The sequence below is a fragment of the Pararge aegeria genome, chromosome 27 (genome assembly GCF_905163445.1).
Source record: "Pararge aegeria chromosome 27, ilParAegt1.1, whole genome shotgun sequence".
NCBI classification, from domain to species: Eukaryota; Metazoa; Arthropoda; class Insecta; order Lepidoptera; family Nymphalidae; genus Pararge; species Pararge aegeria.
This window is the reverse complement of record NC_053206.1, coordinates 5,377,405-5,402,191: the sequence shown is the minus strand read 5'-3', so window position 1 is coordinate 5,402,191 and position 24,787 is coordinate 5,377,405. Positions and strand designations below refer to the sequence as shown.

General features: G+C 37.2%; 1 protein-coding gene across 2 annotated transcripts in view; it reads left to right on the top strand.

Moving 5' to 3' along the window:
- The window catches only part of LOC120635740 (la-related protein 1), a 108,673-nt gene that overhangs the window by 10,643 nt on the left and 73,243 nt on the right, over positions 1-24,787 (top strand). For both annotated transcript variants that reach the window (XM_039906871.1, XM_039906870.1), the window contains exons 2-3: positions 21,894-22,005; positions 24,054-24,133. In XM_039906871.1, coding sequence (XP_039762805.1) covers positions 21,894-22,005; positions 24,054-24,133 — 192 coding nt within the window. The remainder of the gene's footprint in view (positions 1-21,893; positions 22,006-24,053; positions 24,134-24,787) is intronic.

The following is a 24,787-nucleotide window of genomic DNA, read 5'->3' as shown; positions in this document are numbered from 1 at the left end:
AAATGTTATCTTAATAAGTAAGCCACTTATTATTTTACCAGCGGATTTTATGTTTAAACTAACGGTCCCTCGCGACTTCGTCCGCGTATTAGTCAACCTCGTAAGATGGCCATATGCTGTCGCGGACTTTTTTTTAGAACTTTTAAAGGGGAATTCCACCAAGCCGCACTGGTCCAGCTTGGTGGACTACGTGCCCTGTAGTGGGCCGGTAATGTGTCGATATGATGATGATACATACATGTGTTGTTTGGTCTGCATTTGTTTACATTAGACCTAGGTAACAACTTGTGCTCTTCACTCGATAGTTTGTGAATATTCAATATTTAACACAGATACTCTACTTCTAACTACACTGTAATGTAAGGTCAGCAACAGCGCGTGAAATAAGACTCCATCGTGCGTACTCGCAGCGCATTCTTCATTCACCACTGGTTCAGATCGCTAAGTGTAGTGATATACAACGTGTAACGAAATTAAAAAAATACTGTTGAAGGATGCATAAGTATATTTCATAAGGAATCACCATGTAAAGATATTTAATTAAAAGAAACATATTTATTTTTCCATACAAACTAAATCAAAACATTTTAAGTGTTTACTTATGGCAACCCTATTGAAGAGTTAAGTTTACTTAACAATTGTTCATTGTAAAGTCAACATCTCTTGAGGATGCTCAGGTTTCGGAGCGAAACGTGCGTAGAGGGTACATTGCCGAGGATCTATTTGGTGTGGAGTATACGGATTGAAGTAATTATAAATTACTCCATACAGATTATCCTGCTTTTCGCGGAGTATAGCAAATTAAGCTTAATTTTCATAACCCTATTGAAGATAAAAGACCGACGCGAGCATAGTGGGTACCTACGCTACGCTACGCTAAAGGGACGGGACTCACTTGATTTTACTTTTGCAAGTGATGTTAGAGCTTTCTTGAAATAAAAACGATTGCAACGGTTTACTCAAAAACTTTTAGAGTTTCGGTTTCACAAATAAGTCTCAGAGACAGTAAATAATGTACATCTAAATCCAGTGAAGTACTATTTCGGTTTTCATTTACACGTTGTATAAAAAATATAGATGTATATTTTTAACCGCGACCTGGGTATCTGTGACATCGTAGCTCTCAAATGAATGTACCGATTTTGGTGCGGTGTATAGTATGCTTGAAAGCTGATGGGATACATCAAAAAATCGTTATGTACTCTGATTAAGTCGCTTGCTACAGTCAGTTGAACATAATATGACTGAAATTATCGCACTGGCGAGCATCCAGTCTGACGTCACTCGATGTCAACGCCTGCTTGACGTCACGCGACCTTCTGGAGTGGAACTCGCTTGATAATGATTTGTATTTAACACAAATTTTACATTCTATTAATATAACAGTAATAATAGAAATATCGTTAAAAAAAAAAAAAAAACTAAACTCGTGTTATGCGTAATAAGATAACTGAAATGTTGAGAACCCCTGTGTCACGCTTAGCGGCAGAAATAAGCATGGCGGTAGGCGGTACTTCCCCGGACGAGCTCTGCACAAAAAGCGCTAGTACTACTATTTTGACGACCTCCGTGGCGGTGACCTCCAACGGTGAGCGCTGTGAATTTAAGTAGGAGGGCCTGGGTTCGATTCCCCTGCCGGGCAATTTTAAAATTTATAATTTCTGAATTTTGCTCTGATCTGTTCTGGTGGGAGGCTTCGGCCGTGGCTTGTTACCACCCTACCGACAAAGACGTGCCGCTAAGCGTTTTAGTCTTCCGGTGCAATTACGCTACCGTAGATACCGATTAGGGGTATGACTCACCATACATGTTAGCCCGCTACCATCTTAGACTGCATCATCACTTGCAACCAGGTGAGATTGCAGTCAAGGGCTAACGTGTAGTGGAATAAAACAGCATAGCTCTACTACCACTACCGCTAAACCGCGGCTTTGGGGTCTCAAATGCATCAACTTAGTGTCCACATAAGTTTACAGTTAAGAGCAACGGTACAGAAGGGTGATTACGTATCTCGCGTCAGCAATGCGACAGGCGTAATATTTTTTTTTTTTTTTTTTTTTTTTTTTTAATATTAACAGCGGGCAAACGAGCAAGTGGGGCACCTGATGGTAAGTGATCACCGCCGCCCATAAACATCTGCAGCACCAGAGGAGCCACCGATGCGTTGCCGGCTTTTAACGAATTAAAAACTCTTCCATACAATAAATAAACAAAAGTGACGTTTGACAGCAGTGATTTCAAGATTTACGCCTGCCGCAAGCCTGTCGCGAGATACGTTATCACCCTGCGGGAGGTATCTTTGCATGGTTCGAGTAATACATAAATTATTTATTATATTTCCAAGTGTATCGAAAACGCACCCCGATTTATATCAAAATACCCACCAACTCAATTTCATGAACATCATAAAATTTAATTTTAATTGATTCTTGGAAACTAATTATTAATAAAATAATAATAATAAGCGTATTTTTGAAAAAAAATTCTTATCAAATTTAATAAAATATCTTGCCATTTTGAGTTTATACTCGTAGTTATCAAAACTTTAATTATTTACTCGCTTTATAAAATTACTAGCGTACCCAGCCCGCTTCGCCGGGCTAGATTTTGCTTTATTTTATTTAAACAATAAACTTACATAATTAAATTTTTAATTTAAGTCTCATAATATATTAAACATTTATTTCTCTCCGTATTCATTCTCTTCTATTCTCTTCTCGAGCGGGTGAAGATCATTATCTACACACTTGTACACCCAACAATAGAATATCATCATAGTAAATAAAAGCTGTATTTGACAGTTTGACAGTTCAAAAATAGAATCGTCACCAAACTTTACAGGATTACTCGCCAGGTCAATCCGGAGATTCCCTGAAAGTTTCATTGAATTCGGTCCAGCAGTTTCGGAGCCTATACGGAACATACCCACACACTTTCTCTTTTATAAATATAGATTGTAACACTAGTCTAATAATAGCAGAGATACAGTGGCGCGCACTTCATATATGCACAAATGCACTGCACACCCTTAAAATTGTATACAACTTGTATAGAAAGGGACTTTTTCAACTTCATGCAATCTGTCTGCTTTATGCCTTTGCACGCCACTGCAGAGATAGCAACTGCAAAATTGCCAACGCATTCCTGCTCGGTACAATGCACCCCTTTCTCTGAACCCTCAACGGGCAAACGCAGTGTATCCGCGCGACCCCTCTGCTGTAGCATCGACGAGGGCGCCCTTGACATTAAGCGAAGGGGCAACCCTAATGGAGGGGCCACACATTCTCTAAGAGTCCATCGTAAAATTTCGGGAGCCGGTATTCAAAGTCAAAGTCAAAAATATCTTCACTCAAGTAGGTCCATAATATATGGCACTTATGATGCGTACATTACATGAAAAATTTGTAAACGGTCCTCTGATGACGGTGATAAAAACATTAGTAAATTTAAAACGAATGCTACAAGGGTTCCAAACGACTATACACTGTCATTGTTTTGAGATCTTTAAAAGTATCTATCAATAAGTCTTTCGGATCCATTTAGTAGATAGCACGAACAGCCCTCTTCTGCAGCACAAATAGAGTGCTGATATCAGCAGCATTACACCATAGTAAAAGTCCATAATATGACCTAATGCAGTCACAGTGTCTAAAATAGACTTTTGTATCGTTTAACTTATCCTTAATATTAAAAAATTATTTTCTATAAAAGCTTACCTTTTTTATAAACTTTGAACTTGAGAGTCATTTCATAGGATATATAAGGCTCAAAACTTTCATTTGTGGGCTCTCAGACTATAAGATGACAGTTACGTTTAAAAAATCCTTTCGCTTATTAAGCCAGCGGCGCACTTGCAAGTTAAGAGTTTTATATAAACTTTGAACTTGTTAAGAGACATCTCATAGAATATATTGGGCTCAGCACTTTCTGCCCTACCTCCTTCATCGGTGGGCTCTCAGACTATAAGAGGACAGTTACGTTTAAAAATTCCTTTTGCTTATTAAGCTAGCGGCGCTACGTTAAGAATTTAGCCAGTTAAAAAGCTAGGTACTTGTTAATTATTAGGTATATAGGCGCATTAAATAAAAAAATACTCATTATGAAACTAATATAACCTTAATAAATAATAAAGTTTAACAAAGAAATAAAGAGAAGAGTGAGAGAGAATTAGAAGCGGTGATAGCCCAGTGACTTCGACTTCACTTTCGGGGGCGAGTTTGAATCGCACCTCGTATGTGCGTTTTAAGAAATTAAAATATCACTTGCTTCAAAGTTGAAGGTAAACATCGTGAGGAAACCTGCATACATGAGATTACTCCTCAATTATGTTCGTTCGATTCGATTATGTTCGATTACGTTCGATTATGTTCTCAAAGGTGTGACCGACCAGTACTGGGCCAGCGTGGTTGACTATGGCCTCAACCCCTTCTCAATGTGGGAGGAGACCCGTGCCCTGCAGTGGGCAGTAATGGGATGATATAATGATGATGATGATGATGATGATGATGACGACAAAGAATTAAGAAAAATAATACTCGCTCAACTATGGGATGGCTGTGCTTGATGACTTTCATAATTTTTCAAAGCTGCACGAAGACTAAAAAAAATTGGTTGTCTGTAAAGTCGGCTTACTGACGATAGTTGAACGTTGACAACGTCGTAAGAAAATACTGATGGAATGGTTGCATTTTTCAAAAGAAAATTTTAATTTTATTTGTTTGATAGATATTATCGTTGCTATAAACAATTGACACCACATTCACTTTTCACTGCACTACATCCTTGCCGAAAACATGTAAATGTATTATTGTATAGAAGCTGTCCACGCGGACGCATCGCTCACTCGAGTAGGAGAGAGACAGATGTCGAACGCGGAGGCCGGCTGTGCCTCTTTGTCGCTCGTTCCGCGCTCTCGCTTGCACTTCTAGCCTTGAATGGAACGCCTCAGAGCGAGGTAACGCCGCATACGTCATGTTTTTTCGTGCGTGCAGCCGGCTCCATCGAATTATAAGACGTTGTCACGTCAAAAATTATTATTCGTGAATTTTATTGAAGAACAGAAAGAACGATGATATTTGACAAATGCACAATATTCATAATAGACGACGTTCAGTGTTGCAATTAACAATTTCAACAAGCGACTTGTGGTGCACCTGTGTGCCTTCAACAGCGCCAAAGTTGGGAAGCCCTTCTTTAAAAAAAAAAAAAAACCACGTCAACAACGGGTCTTTGATAGTCATCATCGTCATATCAACCCATTACGTACTACAGAGCACATTGAGAAGGGGTTAAGGCCGTAGTCCACCACGCTGGCCCAGTGCGGATTGTTTGACTCCACACACCTTTGAGAACATTATGGAGAGCTCTCAGGCATGCAGGTTTCCTCACGATGTTTTCCTTCACCGTTGAAGCGAGTGATATTTTAATTGCTTAAAAAATTGATTATGATAGAATGCTTTGATAATGATTTATCTAAATTAAGTATATTAAAAACCGTTAATAACACATTCCGTTAATTTATTTTGTGGTCCAATTAGTTACAGATTGGAGGTAATCAAACATGGACGCCATTGTGTGATAACAGAATTCCTGTATTATGTTATTAGCTGTCGCCCGCGACTTCCTCCGCACTAATTTTTGGGTTTTTGAAGATATTTCAAATAAATAGATAAACTAAGTAACAAATATTCGCCGACCTCCCTAGCGCTGTGGTGAGTGTTGGATATTTACTTTGCGTACTTTCATAGTGTGATGTCTTACGGGATCTTATTATGGGGCAAAGCTGCTGATATTGAAACTATATTCATATTGCAGAAAAGAGCTGTACGGTCAATATATAAACTTAAATCACGTGAATCCCTCCGTGAAAAATTTAAAGAAATAAGTATCCTTTCGGTAGCCTCACAATATATTTATAACAATCTAGTATTATAAACTTTAGTAGGATAGCGATGAGGCCACGAAAAGATGCAAATAAACATACCATACAAATATCACTTTATTAATTTACTTTATAAACTATGACAATATGAACTTATCGTTTTACAACCTCGCAATTCACTTCATAACTCTCTCAAAGAACGATCCAACCCGCCAAGACAAAATCCAATTTCCCGCCAAAACTCCTAGCGTCCAGGTAGAATCCAAGCAATTTGATTGGTTCCCGCCGTTATGCGTCTACCGGCGTTAACCAATCGGAGAATGACAACCGATCGTCTCGTTCAAAAATAAGATTAAATTAAAAAAATAACAAAGAAGTGGAAATTATAATGCTATTTAAATTTAAATCCTAACAATCGACCGTCCTGACAACGTGTGCGCCCTCGCACATGTCGCCAGGAGGCATCCTAACAATCGGAACTTGGCCAGTTGTTTCAATCTTGACATAATTTTAACAATTGAGTACCAAAATATGTTATAAACATCCATTATCATCTTACTATATATTTACATATACATTGGAGTTTAATATAACTAACAAAACAACCACAACCATCAATATTTTAGTAAATAATATAGGTAAAGATTATTTTCTAGACCTATTATACCTTTATAATTATATAAATATAATATTATTCATACTACTTCATAAACATTATATAAATCGACTTGATAAGAAAAACAACGATCGATAAATGTTTTTCATCATAAATGTATTCATTATATTTGGGATCCGAACGATCAATTAATCGAATAACCCATTACGACTCATCCCCTGAACGATCGATTTATCAGGGGAAACCCTACAGACATGCCAACAAGACGATCGATTTACTTGTGGCAGTCAGTGGGCATCATACTCTCTCTCTCTATTTAAGTTCCAGGACACGATCCGATCGATTCTCGTGCCTGGCTCTAGTGTTTTTGCTGTATCAGGGCACGATCCGATCGATTCTCGTCCCTGATTCCAGCTACATCAAGACACGATCCGATCGATTCTCGTGTCTAATCTGCAACAATAGAAAAATGGTTGTCTGTAGTTTTATGCATCAAGCGCTTATAAAACACACAAAACAAAACTTGAACATAAAACATTGTAAACTAAAACCAAATAGAACCAACTTTTATCCAATTTTTTTTTTTTTTTTTTTTGCTATATTTTAATCAATCCTCATTATAAGTTACTACTGGTAACCGATCCATTCACCTCAAGGCATAAGCAATATGTATCCATAGCATTATACACGATTGAGTTATCTTAATAAGTTAACCCTTTTGCATAAAGTCGTTTGTTCTTTCATCATCATTTCATCAGCGCCTTTGGAAACAGCATTGAGACAGTACCTCTGATGGTGTCCTACCGGCCGGCGCGGGCGGTCGTTATCTGGATGGTGTTATTCAGTCCCCACTGAATATTTCCAGAATGTTAATCCTAATAATTTGCCAATTCTTTCCACCATATTTCGCCGTCATTGCCTCTAAGGAGTCGAGAATGGTAAGATTGTACCCCTGTACCTACTTTGCCATTCAACCTAGAACTTCCTACTGCGATAAGGGTATGCTTTGTGCCCCTATTCAAGCAAAATAGAGTTAATGTGTGAGAAGTGAAATGGTTACCTTCGTCACTCATAATACTGCCTTAGAGCTCTTATCCCATTTAAGAGGTTGGTATTGCTATCGGGCTTAGTAAAACAAAACTTTGTGCAACCCTCTACAAAAACGAGCATGTGCTAATTGACTTTACGAAGGGTACATGAATGGTAAGAAATGGCATATCTGCTTTAGCAATAGGGTAGGGAAGACCTTCATAACGCTTTGAACGCTTTTAACACATGCTTACCTACGGGGTTTCTTTTATCTGACTTAAGGTAACGAAACAACTTATTATCTTTTATTAATAAGTTATCTTTTAAGCCCTGTTAAGGTCCTACAAAGCTCTGTAGTCTGTACAAAGCTGCAGTGTATGCAGCCAATCCTCACTATTAATTAACCTAACCGAAACAATCTGACCCTAAGATTATATTTATCATTCACTGAAAGACAGCCGGTGCTAGTCAAATGGTATCATGATTGTATTGACCATATGAAAGACAAACGAAGTTAGGTGTATACTAAGCACTGAAGTAGGGACTTGGTAGTAGACCCTGAAGTCAAATCGAGTGAAAACAAACAAGCTTAGCCTATGAGTCGAGCTATCACATCGTCTAGGATGGGCATAGAATAGTTCCCTTTAACTCTAATTAATTTTAGCAATATAATCATAGTGGTATTCGACGCACATTCTCAATAAGCTATCCTTTTAACGTAGACTCAATCATACTAGAATACTCTACAAGCTATTCCAGCATTAAAACATTTATTTTACCTTGACACGTACTTCTTCTCTCTCACGGTGTGACAACCTATCTTATTTACATGTTCTTAAGTATTCTTAGTTTGTTAGTTATAGTTCTTAGTTATGTACGATTGAGTAGATATTAGTTTAATATATATATATTTTTTTATTATATCATTCTTACTTGTGCAATTTTGTTTATGTATTTGTATTTAGCTAATTGAATGTAGGTTTATAATAACTTTACACCACCACCAGATTTTTTTTTTTTTCTTTATTGCTTTTATAAGTGAATATAAACAGACAAATATTGAGAAAAAGAAAATTTTCTAAAATCGAAAAGGTGACGCAGATGTATTCAGTAGATATATCGAGGTTTGCCTACATTTTCAACTATAAAGTTAGTTTTATGTTTGTTGGAAGCTTTTTGTTGCACTTAGTCAAACTCGATTTATACAAAAATTTATTTTGGTATAATATTTATTTCAAAAGTTGGTTAAAATAGCTTATATCTTGTGTAGTGTCGTTGAAGTCTCTCTTTATTAAAAAACAAAATACTATTGGCTAAGTAATCACGGAATCAAAGAAACTATTAAGTCTACGAAACTTGGAAAGGAAGCCGCCAGAACCAGTGGCGGTACTACCATACAAGCCGAAAAGATATTAATATTTTTAAATAACACTCGTAATATTTTAAAATCTCTTTTTGTTTTTTTTTTTTTTAAACTAATTAAAACATTATTAAAAAAAAAAAAGTTCTGTCTTGGACGTCCGTGTGTCTGTATGTGCGGATCCCGTATCTTGTGGTCACGATAACTAGCGAAATACTTCACTTATCGAGTTGGTTTTTTTTTTTTTATAGGCTTTAGTATTTGAGGAATAAAAGCCTATTACTGTTTACGGTATAATTAGATGTAGTTTAATTATTATTTTCAAATAATCTCAATTTTATTGTAATGAATAAGATTATGAGGCGTGGACTTTTGGATTTTCCAACTATTGTATTCTACTTCCGTCTTTGTATTTCATGATGTCCTTCAGGGGTTAATAAAGCTTATGTTAATGTAAAAATATCTTTCGTTTGTTTATATATTATATTCTATATTATTGTCCTTTTTTTTTTTGATTATTTTGTTATTGTTTAGTCGTGAGGATTCAGTGACGACGAAGACAACGGGGCTGGCTGAAAACCAGTGCTGCGCTTTTTAGTATGCAGTTATACTGAGCCAGCTCCTTTGTCACACACTTTTTTTTTTTTTTTGTTCTTTAACAAATTTATGTAACATTTTTCTTCTTTCTTTCTTTAATTGAAGACGCAAAAGAATGTTTGTAACGATCGAGCAACTCTTACATTCTCTGCTTATCTATTTCTGGTATTTATAACTGACAGGCTTCTATTTTAAATCAAAATTATCTTAAATAACCATAATCATAAGTGGTTTGATGTTTTTACTTCAACGTCTACTCGTTTTGCCCTGCACAAAAATGAACTACCTGAAATCCAGCAAGGTTCGCAACAAGGGAACTGTTATACTGACATGTCAACTTTCAGAGCGATAGAGACCACCACAAATGAAATATTGCATGGTCGGCTTACCCTCAAGACTTTTTCTTACGATGCCGTTTCCCTTAAAATTATGTTCAAGTCTTGCCTTACCGATACTGCGCCATGGATCTCTACCACTCATGCCGTACTAATTCCAATCAAAGATTCTTGTATCAAAAGTGACATCTTCCTGCCGATATCCATGAACTGGAGCTTAGTTGCAACTTTAGAAACGATAATATGGGGCTGTTTCGGGTATGGCTGATCTTTGAGGATAGATATAGATCTTTTAGCAAATTGCCAAATATAACTTTACATAGAACACGAGCGTATACTCCATTAACACTAATTCTATAATCATTTTACATTGCCGAATCCCCGTAATAAAGACGGTATATACTCGTAGTCATGAGCCACACCTAACTCCTTAACTAAGGATTCCTTCACCAGCCTAATCTCACTGCCGAAAACGACAAATGTTTGACGTGACGTGCCGTTTATTTGCCCATTTTTCATTAATTTTCAAATAAAAAGAGAGAGGGAATTCTTTTCCTGAGACAAATAGTTTTGGTACGAGTTCTTGCTGCTTATCAAAAATTGCAATAACTAATCAGGAACGAAATACTAGAGCACCGGATTTTAAACTCCTTTCACTGATATCATGAATAACTGCACGCCTATCAACTATATCGCTTTTCATAAAATTAAATTTCTATAGGTATTATACCTGCTCTTCCTTTTAAGTATATCCCTTAAAGCCTGGCCCTAATTTTGCTCGCAAGGAAAAACATTTACTAATTTCTCTTGCCATTTCGGCCCGGTAACAAAACTGAATTTAGGTCTTCCTACCATATTTTGTCAAGGCCTTGGAGTTTCTTTATAGCAAAATGAGTGACAGTTTTATTTATTTTTTTCCAACCGTATACATAAGCAAAATCATTGTTTTCTTTTTAGCCAAACATCTATCCTTTGGTTTGGTGGAGGGAGTCGAAATTGAAACTATATTTGGGTTCAACTGTTTGGAAAGAACTTCAGTACCTACACGGTTGAGACGTCAAACTGTCCTTAAGACATTTCAAAACATTTCTTAGAATCGGAAAGACGACGTGACCTTTTATCATATCTCGCGACGCCACGACGCGCCGCCCGGCAGGATGCACTGCGCCGGCCCCAGCCTCTGCCCGCCGCGCCGCCCAGCAGGATGCACTGCGCCGTCTCTGCCCGCCGCGCCGCCCGCTGATCTCAGGACACGTGGTCGCTGCGTTGACTGCGACTTGAATGTTGCCGCGGAGTAGCCCGGTGCGAAGTCATAGCTGGCGCGGTGTAGCGGCTGCGACTTCTATTGTTGCTCTCGCAGTTGCAGTAACAGCCTCTCCTAAATCTTCACCCGCTCACGGCTTGGCTCTAGCTCCCGACTCAGGACCCGAGAAGATCTGCGTGCACATAGCCAGCTACGGCTCCGCTCCCTCAGTCGGCTCCGGCTTCGATATTCCACGGGTAGGGTCAGATACAAGAAAACAAAGTTTAAGTTTGAATTTTTTTTTTTTTTTAAATAAACTTAACAAGGGGTGTAGACATCTGCGCGTAACAAATAAATACAAATGAAAAATAAAGAATTCGATTCCATTGTTTTTGTTTTTTTTTTGTAAGATTTAGAAACATGTCACAAATTCTCAAATCACCGTTACGTAGAAAGTGACTGTTAATATTAAATTTTTATCATATTTGCGATAGCCTGAATGCCATAATAAGTTAAACCTACGTTTGGTACATTTGAAAATAATGTCTATCGGAAAAATAATATCAGATCCAGAGCTCGGTAATTTATGGGATCTTATTTTTATATAACCTACAATATGAGTATGTAAATATACTGTTACAAATGAAATTAAAACTCACTGAAAAAATATTGCAAAATAGGCACTGAGTCCGTGCACACTCAATTAGGTTAACAACATAAATATTAATCGTACATGTTATTATGACATAACCATAATGATTGTTAGTAACATTTCGCGTAGCTAAATATTATTATAAATTAATTAAACAGCTAATAAAATTATATAATTGGGCGTGTACTTACGCGTTGAAAAGGTAACGCTGTCTTGTCACTTCTGAATTATTATAAACTTTAGTAGGATAGCGATGAGGCCACGAAAAGATGCAAATAAACATACCATACAAATATCACTTTATTAATTTACTTTATAAACTATGACAATATGAACTTATCGTTTTACAACCTCGCAATTCACTTCATAACTCTCTCAAAGAACGATCCAACCCGCCAAGACAAAATCCAATTTCCCGCCAAAACTCCTAGCGTCCAGGTAGAATCCAAGCAATTTGATTGGTTCCCGCCGTTATGCGTCTACCGGCGTTAACCAATCGGAGAATGACAACCGATCGTCTCGTTCAAAAATAAGATTAAATTAAAAAAATAACAAAGAAGTGGAAATTATAATGCTATTTAAATTTAAATCCTAACACTAGTATTTGTAAGACAACATATTAGTCTTTATAAACAAAAATTGGATATAAACAGTCGACTTACAAGAAATGGTCATAAATTAGTGACATCTGCATATCGTCTGCGAAAGGTGCAGAAGTCATTTGTGGGACTGAGTATACGCTTTTATAATATGATTCCTAAGGTAATTTTGGACCTACCAATGCATAAGTTTAAAGTGCTAAAACACATTTATTACAGCGAGGTTATTATACAATTGATGAATTTCTTAATGACAAGGTTGCTTGGAAGCATCCGGCTCCGCTTTCATCTCTCACAAGATAGAAAAATTAATTTTGAAATGTAAAATGTAAATTGTTAATGTTGGAAAAGAGCAACTGCTAAGTTTCTGGCCGGCTTCTTCTCGGTAGAATCTGCCTTCCGAACCGGTGGTAGAGTCACTACACACAGACAGACTTGACGTTTCAAAAGTGCTTATATTAAGCCTACTTGAAATAAATGAATTTTGAATTTGAATTACTCTCTACTACGTATCAGTAGGTTCCATGTTCTAACCCCGGCAGGGCATCAACTAATTGGAATTCGCAACCCAGTGGGTGATTAAATTTATTTTCTATACATATTGGTTAAGAAAGTTTCTCGAAAACTTGATTAAAAATTAGATAGTATTTTTTAATCAAGTTTTCGATAAACTTTCATAAAAAAAAGTAGCTGATGATATTCAAATTCAAATTATAATATTCAACAATTCGAAATTCATTCATTTCAAGTAGGCCCAGTTTATAAGCACTTTTGAAACGAGAAGTCAGTCTGTTTGTAGTGACTCTGCCACCAGGTCGGAAGGTAGATTCCACCGAGAAGAGCTGGCAAGAAACTCAGTTGATTGCTCTTTTTCAACATCATTTTACAGTTTATAATCTTCTTAGAGATGAGATCGATAAAAAAGTTTCTAGGCACACAAATTTAACACTTTGGGTAACATTGTTGCAACTTACTTAAGGATCTCTAGTTATTTTAAAATAAATTATAGCCTATGTTACTGTGAGATAATTCAACTTTCTTTTGGTAACAAAATTGTTAAAATCGGTCCAGTAGTTACGGAGCCTTTTCGTTACAAGCAAGCAAACAAAATAATCTTACCTCTTTTTTATATTAGGATATATATATATATGTTAAAAAGTTAGCTATGTTTACATGCCAGACAAGTCAAGCGCGAAAGGCCTAATAGCACAAAACGCACGGCAACATAATATATGTTTATACCTACTTTAATACACGAAAATTGCGTGATAAACAGATTAAAAATAGATTGTTTGGACGCTTTCCAATGTTGGCATCTCCCAGCTGATTAACAGTATGATGAAATGCTAAACAATAATAAATACATAGGCTGTTCGTTTATGATGCCCTAGTAGTTAGTACTACGCATCGAGCCTTTAACGCCGAATTATTGCATCCGCGAAATAAAAAACTTTAACAAAAGAAGGTTTATTTGTATTCTACTTTTTTTGGTTTCACGGCCGATTGGTGCATTGGGCAGCGACCCTGCTCTCTGGGTTTAAGGCCGTGGGTTCGATTCCAACAACTGGAAAAATCTTTGTGTTATGAACATGAATGAATTTCAGTGTTTGGGTGTTTATAAAATATATTATAATTATTTATGTATATTATTCATTAAAATATTGACCAGTCATCTTAGTACCCATAACACAAGCTACGCTAACTTTGGGGCTAGATGGCGATGTGTGTATTGTCGTAGTATACACACATCGCCAAAATGAAAAAAAAATCATTAAATAAGTCACTTGCTGCAACTGTGAATGAAAACATGGTGAGGAAACCTGCAGGCCTGAGAGTTCTGCGTAATGTTCTCAAAGGTGTGTGTGTGGAATCAACCGATCCGCACTGGGCCACGGTGGTGGACTATGGTGGCCGTACTATAGAGGTTATAATATGTGTTTAATTTTGCCCAAACTGTGGTTGGAGATTGAGATGCCTCAGCAGTCAGCAGCAAACCCCTTATTTAAGGCTTAGCGATACTGAATACTTTATTTTTTTTGAAATGAAAAACCAAAATCAAACACAGACGAAATCGCGGGCAACAGCTAGTAGCTGTATAAAATTAAAAAATAAAAAAAAACAATAATAATAACATTAACCAGAAAATTCAAAAAAAAACTAAACACTCTAACAACATTTAAATATGTTTTCGGGGCTGAAGCGGCGGGGTGTGAATATGACCGAGAAGTAGCTCCAAATTACTACGAGTTAGGTCATTGAGCAAGCATAGCGCACGAGTCAGTGGGGCGTGCTTAGTCAATTATAAATTACAGCACACTGATTATCCGGCTTTTCGAGGAGTTTAGCAAATTATACATAATTTTTATAGTCTACTATGGAATTCTGCAAAGTAACGCCTGCTTCTATCCAATGCTCATGAAGGTAGAACTAAGACTCTGTTAATGTCGACACACCTTAAACCCATACAAATAAAAAAAAAAAATGCGATCCCAATTGAGAGAGTTTGCAGCACTTCACGTGTTAATTTGACTAAAAATCAAGTAGATGTGACTTGTATTAAATCAAGTTCTTTTTTTAAATATTTGTGACCTTAGAAAGTCATTAAAGAACAAAAGTGTTTATCTACTCTATACCTACATCGTTAACAAAATATAGATTGTATACTCAGTTTTACGGTTAGACGTATTCCACTGTCGCGTAGTGTGTAGTGTTCGCTCAGTCAAGGTCACTAGTTATAACATTTATAATGTGCTCTTTACACTTTTAACGTACAAGCTATGTGTTAAGTTAACACGACATGTTAACCGAGGAGTGACGTCTTCTAAGGTTACTTAGACTTTATTTTGCAATTTATTAGAAGCTCATTGATAGACCCGTAAAAAAATAGACTTCACCCGCAGTTATCTCGCGATTACGTAGATATCTCGCGACATGTTGACGGCAAGCGTAAATCTTGAAATTTTTGTTGTCTAACTTCACTTTTGTAGTTTTCTTGTATTCAAATCATCGATCATCGGTTGCCAGTCAGTCAGTGTCTCATATGATATACTTTTCCTCACCATTCTACCATCGCTCTGCAAGGCACCGGGCGGGTTTTCACCCCTACGTTGTTAATATCCCAAAGACTTATAATTTATATCCCCCGCTTCGTGCGAAGCGATTTGTATCTTCTTTTTTGATAGGCATGTGTTTGGAACACCCTCCGTGTTCTGTGTTTCCTAATTCTGACAACCTGGGTATCGTTAAAACAACAGTAAATAGGGCATCTTCTAGGCGAGCGCGTCCCATCTTAGGCCATATCTTCACTTTCTATCAGGTGAGATTGTTGTGGTCAAGCGCAAGTCTCACAGTAAAAAAAAAAAACCTTTTGACAGCAAAAAATCGCAAGATTTACTATTGTCGCAAGCCTGTTGTGCGATATGTAATACGCTCGTGAAGGTATCCATCAGTTTTAAAGCTAACCCCGCAAAATTTAATTGTCTACAAGCAATACGTTTCTCACTTTACGGAGATATGAAGCGTCATCGTAAGTAGTGGTATATTTGGGGCACTTTATCATATTGTTTTCTGACTAGGACTAGTGTTAAAGTATGACAGTCAAGGTTTTTTGTATGAAGACCTGGGAAATTCATTAAGGAACAAAGTGTTTATCTACTCTATACCTACATCGTTAACAAAATAATTTATTTTATTTATTTATTTAGCAAAAAATCACACCCCGTGGAGACATTACGGTTGCCCAATTCGTCTCCCCGGGGCTTTAAATGAATTCAATATATTGTGTACACAGTTTTATGGTTAGAATTATTCCATTGCCGCGTTTGCTCAGTCAAGGGCCACTTGTTATAACATTTATTATGTGTTATTTACACTTTTAACGTACAAGTTATGTGTTCATTTAACAAGATATACTTAACCGAGGTTACTTATCTGTGTTTTGTATTGGAAGAGTGAGATCTTCTGGCACAGGTTTTAAACTTAACAGAAGTTCTCCGCCTGGTGTGCTATTATTGACGTGACAACGTCTTATAATTCGATGGAGCCGGCTGCACGCACGAAAAAACATGACGTATGCGGCGTTACCTCGCTCTGAGGCGTTCCATTCAAGGCTTGAAGTGCAAGCGAGAGCGCGGAACGAGCGACAAAGAGGCACAGTCGGCCTCCGCGTTCGACATCTGTCTCTCTCCTACTTGAGTGAGCGATGCGTCCGCGTGGACAGCTTCTATACAATAATACATTTACATGTTTTCGGCAAGGAGGAAGTGCAGTGAAAAGTGAATGTGGTGTCAATTGTTTATAGCAATGATAATATCTATCAAACAAATAAAATAAAAATTTTCTTTTGAAAAATGCAACCATTCAATCAGTATTTTCTTACGACGTTGTCACGTTCAACTATCGTCAGTAAGCCGACTTTACAGACAACCAATTTTTTATGTGAGCAAATAAATTTTCATTTCATATAATTTTTTTTAGTTATTTTTAATTTTGCAATGAAAAGTACCTAAAAAATTGTATGTATAGCGAATATGCTGTCCTATTTTGAAGACTTCCATTGTCTATCTCTGTAATTCTCCATCAGATCTATATGAAATTAAATGGGACCATTTCGTAAGGAACATTGTGTACTGTCTTTGAGACTATCTGTAAAACCGAAACCCACTAGTTTTTGAGTAAACCATTGCCATAATTTTCACTGAAGAAAACAGATACAACCCTAACTTGACATGCAAAATTACAATATCGAGTGACTATCTTAAATTTATTAGGTACGTGTCGCGTAGCGTAGATACTATGCGCGTGTCGGTGTTTTATCTTCAATAGGGTTGTCATAAGTTTGATATATTGTTGATTCCTTATGAAATATACTTTATGCACCCTTCAACAGTATTTCGGAATACTGTTACACGTTGTATATGACGGAGTTATGCCCAAACACAAAAAGAAGCTTTCCTAAATAAATATAATTTACGAGATTATAGAGATGATACATTTTAATCCTTTCCGCGGGGATATAAATTATATCCCCTGACAAGTTCACCTGCTAAAGCACGAGAATAGAGAATAGGAGAACTTAACCCCCGTTTATTATAGCACATATATATTTTGGATTTTATGTCCACTCGTCCAGTGCTCTGAGAGTTGATAAAGCTGTGGGAGAAGATAAATCTATATCCTTTCCTCGAGGGGATTATTGTCTCCTGTCCATGCTAGCCGTGCTGATGGTCTATGCCCATCGCCTTTAAACAGATACTTTAAGCTTATAGAAAAGTCATATTAAAGTATTCAGGACTACTTTAACGATTAAAAAGCTTGGGTGTTAATAACTGCTTTAACAAGGTTGAATCTTAAATATTTTTGTGTAATATATTGGGATGGTGATAACAAAAAGAAAGAAAAATCAAAAACTATAAATCTATCAATCTCGTTTTTGAAGGATGACAGTTAAAAATAAGCTTTCCTAAATAGATATAATTTACGAAAAAAGCTCGCCGGACGCAGTGCGTTGCCGTCTGTGCTTGGCCGGGCGCCAGTGCCAGTGTCGCAGAGGAGCGCCGAAAACGCGGTACCGTTCGATAACGACTTTGACGACTGTCGCTAGGATATACCGGTATTACGTATATTGTCCACGTAGATATAATAATATACGGACTAAACAGATGGCCCACCTGCAGGGCTAGCACCGACAGGAGACAAAAATTATATCCCCCTATTAAATCCCCTGACAAGGGATATAATTAACGTGTCCACCTGCTAAAGCACGGGAACAGGGAATCTACCCCAGTGTATTATTGCACACATACCTATTATTTGGATATTATTTCCACTTGCGCGCCAGCAGGGCTAGCACAGGCAGGAGATAAAAATTATATCCCCGATAATATCCCCTGTCATCCCCTGACAGGGGATATAATCGGGGAACATAGAATAGGAAAAGTTTATCCCCGATTATTATTACACATATTTTACTAAGATATTATTTGCACTTGTGAAGAAGATACATTTTAATCCTTTCCCCGGGGATATAAATTATATCCCCTGACAGGTCCACCTGCTAAAGCACGGGAATAGGGAATAGGACAAGTTTACCCCCGTTTATTATAACACATATATTTTTTGTATATTACGTCCACTTATCCAGGGCTCTGAGAGTTGATAAAGCTGTGGGAGAAGATAAATCTATATCCTTTCCTCGAGGAGATTATTGTCTCCTGTCCATGCTAGCCGCGCTGATGGTCTATGTCCATCGCCTTTAAACAGATACGTAAGCTTATAGAAAAGTCCTATTATAGTATTAAGGACTATGTCAACGATAAAAAAGCTTGGGTGTTAATTATTGCTCTAACTAGGTTGCATCTTAAATATTTTTAAATGACAGTGTGAGATGGTGATAACAAAAAAAAACAAACGGCTAAGTTTGTTGTGGGCTTCTTCTTAGACCAGGGCGCGTTTGGAACCTTCGTAGCTTTAGTTTCGAGTTGAAGAATTAAGTATACCACCATCAACTCACTTCTATGTCATATTTTATATGCAACGTACGCATCAAAAGTGCAATCAAAATGTTAACGTATTCGTTACTCTCGAGCTCAAAGAGTTGCCCAACCACCGTCTTTCTGTGGTTTGACATTTTTGCACATAACCCGCTAACGAGTACGTTGCCAATCGATTATGTGCCTTAATGACAGAGCAGGAAGAGCTATTGTTCACTCGCTAATGCATTGATACATTTTCAATAGTCGTGTGTGTGGTGCAAGTCATAAGATTGAAGTGAACTCTGTTTGTCTGTAGCGGTGGAAAGAAAATTGTATGACAGTTTTGTTTTGTGTCATTAAATTTGATGGATATTTTAAGAAAAGATGTTATCCTTATAATAAGTACGTAAACAAGCGACTATAAAAGCCTTAGTAAAATAAAAGAAAGATCTATCGTTGTATTAATGATAATACCAGTACTTTAGCAAGAAATTATATGCCTTAATGACAGGAAGAGCTAAAATGGAATCGCTATTGAATTGCTACACGAGTAACGGTCTAGTTTAGGATAAGCCATAAGAATGCAGAGGACGGTTATTTTGTGACATCGAATTTGTTAAATTGTTCAACAGCGTCAGCAAGCGATTATGTAACTTAATGAAAGGGCAAGAAGAACTTCATCTTCCTCATAAATCCTGAACGCACAACTTACAATCACCACGGCAACCAGTGCAATAGAAATTCTGTAAGCTCAAACATTGAACTTAGTATATATATAAATATTGAACAGATTGGAATTAGTACTGCCATTATTTTCATACTCTTTCTTCCCTGTGAATAAGGATAGCACTGCTCAATTAAATCTCCCAGCTGTCGTTACGTTACGTTCATCGTGAGTGAATGAAATCAAATCATTCTTGATTTATATAAGCCATTTCATTTACTGAATACTACTTTTATTTTACGTAGTAGTAAAGCTTTTAGTGACAGATCTCGAAGAGTTCCGGGGAAGTGCTACCGCGATGCTTATTTCTGCCGCCAAGTAGCATTGCTGTGTGCTGCTCTAAAGGCCGTGGTTGCCGGTGTAATTACTGGCACATGAGGCGTAGATGCCTAAGGATGGACACAGGGCGTAACTTCGTGGGACGTGTTTCTTGTATGCCTTGCGAGGAGTTGCTCTGTTAAAAGGGCGATTGTTTTCTACTCACTGGCCCATGTGGCCCATTTACTTGGTCCGAAAATTATTATTATATATATATATAACAAATCGTTGGAAAATCCAAAAGAACGCACGCCTCATAATCTAATTCATTATAATAAAATTGAGATGATTTGTAAATAATAATAAAACTATATCTAATTTTACCGTGAAAAGTAATAGGCTTCTATTCCTCAAAATACTGAAGCTTATAAAAAAAAAAAAAAAAACTATAAGTGAAGTATTTCGCTCGTTATCGTGACCACAAGATACGGGATCCGTACATACAGACACACGGACGTCCAAGACGGAACTTTTTTAATTAGTTTAAATAATAAAAAGTGATTTAAAAATATCATGAGTGTTAAAAATAGTGTTTTTCTCAACATTTGTCCATATATATTCACTTATAAATGAATAAAGAATAAAAATAGTGACATTTTGTTAAATAGTTGGAGAATCACTCTGTGTGTGTAAACTGAAAGTAATACCCACCTCAACGCTTCGCTTATGAGGCGTGCAAAACGCCTGTAGAAGGCACTTTCATTTGGTACATAAGCACATACAACTTATATGCGTTGTAAGTAAAGGCACCATTCAAAATTTATGAAGATTTAATTTCGCAAATGTGTTAAAACCACAACAACAAATCACTAGCAATCAGTGCGATAAAAACGCTATAAGCTCGGAAATTGCACCACAAGCAACTTGGTTTTTTTGATAAAGAAAACCGGATTGAATTAAATACGTTACTGGTTTCAAAAATATACCACTTAAAAGTTGTATTAATGCAATTTTGAGTCACTTTTCACCTGTAGCCTTAGTACAACATTTGCTCGGTCAATTTAAATATACTGACTAACACTTGAATTATGAAAAGGTAATAATGTCATGATATGTCCATTTTTAATATTCAATCTATCCGTAATCTAAGGATCTACTCTTTAGGAACGTTGTTATTGTCTAAAAATAAATAGTTAGATACACTATCTTATATTAAAATTAAGTTTTAAAAAGAATCAGTGAGTTGAATGATATAAAACATGTATTGAGTACAATACGATAAATTCGCATAGTTTAAAATAAAAATTAAAAAATCCCTTACTTTTCGATCGAACTTAAGTATTGTTATCGTACATAGCTAGGAACACTAGCTACTAATTTATCTTTTGAACAAAGAAGAAACTCAATAATCACATACACACACACACATATACACATACACGCACACATACACACACATTCACACACATACACACACACACACCTTACTTTGCATCGACTTAAAAATGTTGTAGAAAATAATATGAAATTAAAGCTCAATTAGTCACACCCCGCGAAAAGCAGGAGAATCTGTATGGTGTAAATTATAATACCGACAACGGAGCACCCTCAGGAGTTGTTCACTTTACAATGAATAATTGTTAAGCAAATGCCGCAAAGTACCGCCTACTTCTATCCAATATTGTTGGAAATAGTTATTTCTTGGATTTTAGTTGTTTTATTTTTTGAAGTTATACTTTTTTTGGCGCGTTAGGGAAAAATGATTTTTACGATGCGCGCGCACACCGTCACAAAAAACCGACACTCTGAAGTCAGCTATAGTCAAAATTTTAGTTTTTCAAGAAAGGTTTGACAGTGTACACTTTCAATTGTGTAACTTGGTTGTCCGATAATGAGATAATTAGATAATGCATTATAAAAAAAGCTTTCGATGTATTAAATACCATTTTTTATTGTGTGTCGGTTTTCTAGAAACGTAGAAGAATTTTTTTTTTGTAAAGATTTTTATCATGTTACGCCAAATTAGCATAACTTCTAACGCGTGTACATATAGTACACAAGCCTTTTTTTTTTTTTTTTTTATTGATGATATAATCTGAACTCATGTATCACGTCTTTGTCATCAGGTCCGAGGAGGAAGCACCGGGGTGCCGCCCCCTGCACCCCCAGCGATGATGGAGCTGGAGAAGCGGTCACCTTTGCAGCCCCAACAGCAAGGCAGGGCCATGTTACCACCAGGTTAGTTAAACGAATGCTATAGTTAAGTGGTCAGCGCGGCGGCCTTTTAAATAGGAGGCCCCGGATTTGATACAGGGGAATTTGGGACTTTAGGCGGTGATAGCCCAGTGGGTAGACTTTCGGAGGCCGAGTTCGAATCACGCACACGCAACTCTTAATTTGCTAAGTAATGTGCGTTTAAAGCAATTAAACTATAACTTTCTTAAACGATGAAGGAATACATCGTGAGTAAATGCACATCTGAGAATGCTCCATAATGTTTTCAAAGGTGTGTGGAGTCCACCAATCCGCACTGGGCCAGCGCGGTGGACTCTTCTCAATGTCAAAGTCAAAAATATATTTATTCAAGTAGGCCCATAGGTGGCACTTTTGATGCGTACATAAGAATTACACGGTAGTGATATGATGGCGATAACCACATTCGTAAACTTAAAACTAAAGCTACGACGGTTCCAAACGCGTCCTGGTCTAAGAAGAAGCCCACAACAAACTTAGCCGGGTTTTTTTGACGGCCGACTGGCGCAGTGGGCAGCGACCCTGCTTTCTGAGTCCAAGGCCGTGGGTTCGATTCCCACAACTGGAGAATGTTTGTGTGATGAGCATTAAGTGTTTTTCAGTGTCTGGGTGTTTATATGTATTTTCTAAGTATTTATGTATATATAATTCATAAAAATATTCATCAGTCATCTTAGTACCCATAACACAAGCTACGCTTACTTTGGGGCTAGGTGGCGATGTGTGTATTGTCGTAGTATATTTATTTATTTATATTTATTATATTTGTTTTTTTTGTTATCACCATCTCACAATGTCATTTTAAATTATTAGAAGAGCAACCTGGCTAGAGCAATAATTTACACCCAAGCTTTTTTATCGATTACATAGTCCTTTATACTATAAATAGGACTTTTCTATAAGCTTACGTTTAAACGTTTAATACAAATGTTTAAGGAGACCCGTGCCATGTCTACCATGCATGCCATGTTACCCGGTAATAAGTTGATGTGATGATGGTTATAGTAAAATATGTTGAAGTAGTATGGAAATTACGAACAACCGTCGAAACGGCACACACTCACAGATACACGCACCGAAGCGATTATCGCAGGACTTCAGTCGGGTTAAAAGCTTTGGGCCCCACTACAGGGCAAGGGATTCCTCCGACTTACCAAAATGAGAGGAGTATTATTCCGGCGATTCAAAACCACTCGTGGTCAATAATTGATTTCGAATATTTTTTTAATGTTTTAAGCAATCTAATATCACTTGCGTTAAGGTAAAACAAAACATCACGTGGGAGTGCATACGTGAGAGTCCCCCTTAATGGTCTCAAACGCATTTGAACATATATTATTAGATACAGCCTTTAACGACGAGAAGGGGTCAAGGGAACATTAGGGATAACTCTCAGGCATGCAGGTTTCCTCGCGAAGTTTACCTTCACCGTTGAACCAAGTGATATCTTAATTGCTTAAAATGCACATAACTTGGGAAAGTTAGAGATAGATGGATAGATAAAGTCTTTATTGCCCACATCAAAAGTGAAAATAAGAAATAACAAAAACAATTAAAATAGATATATAAAATGCGCAAAGGTTAGAGGTGCGTGCTAAGATTCGAACTCGGCCCCCCGAAAGAGAGGTCGAAGTCCTACCCGCTATGGCCGCTTCATAAAATTCAAATTCAAATTCAAAATTTCTTTATTCATGTAGGCGTATCACAGGCACTTATGAAGCGTTCATACATATATGTTTACATAATTGCATAAAGGGGATGGTGATAACTTCGTACACCAACTTAAACCTAAAGCTTCCTGAGAGTTCCAAACGCGCCCTGGTCTAAAAAGACCCCCCAACCAACTCAGCCGGTTTTTTTTTTTTTTGTTATCACCATCTCACAGTTTATTTATATTAAGTTATGAAGCTAGAGCAATTCACACCCAAGCTTTTTTACCGTTCAAGTAATCCTTAATATTATAATAGGATTTTTCTGTAAACTTACGTTTTATAAAACATATGTCTACTGTGATCTAACCATGATGCGTTTAGTTCCAGAGCCCGTGCCACCGCCACCAGCCCCTAAGCCAGTTGTCGTGAAGCCGCCAAAGAATGTCAAGATCAATCCGAAGGTATGTCTTTACTTATGGGCTTAGCGTAATACTTATTGTGCGGGCGCTATGGTGAAACGCTCGACCGTAACAATTAGAAGATCTTCGAGCGGGGTGATCCTTCTCGGGAACCGAAGTCCGACCATCTTTCTTTGATTCCGATTTTCGGATGGACACTTGCCGATAACCGCCTGATGGGTTGCTACGGCGTCACCGGGGGAGTGGGGCGAGCGCGAAAGTTCGCCACGAGAAGGCCCCAGGGCTCGACGACATCGGGGGGGAGAGTGGGAGACGTCGCCCCGAGGTTGCCTCCTGCGAGGGCTCCGACCTCGGCTCGTTTCGACGATCTGAGTGATCTTTCTTTGGAAGTTGTAGGTATATATGATCAATTTTTGTGAACACTTCGTTAGCGCGATGCAGGATCTTTGTGGCGCCATCTAGTTTGGTATTATGGAGACTTATACACACTTATTATAGATCAGCCTTGTCGAATATTTAATAATTTACGAGTTTTTTTTATTTAACTAAACAATAACCGACTTTCTTGGTAAATTAAATTTTTTTTTTTTTTTTGTTTTAAATGAAGCTTCAATACTCTGTGTTACATTTACTGAGCCTCCAGTCGCGAAAAAATATTCGACTAAGTACCTCCTACTAAGTAACTAATTTTGATGG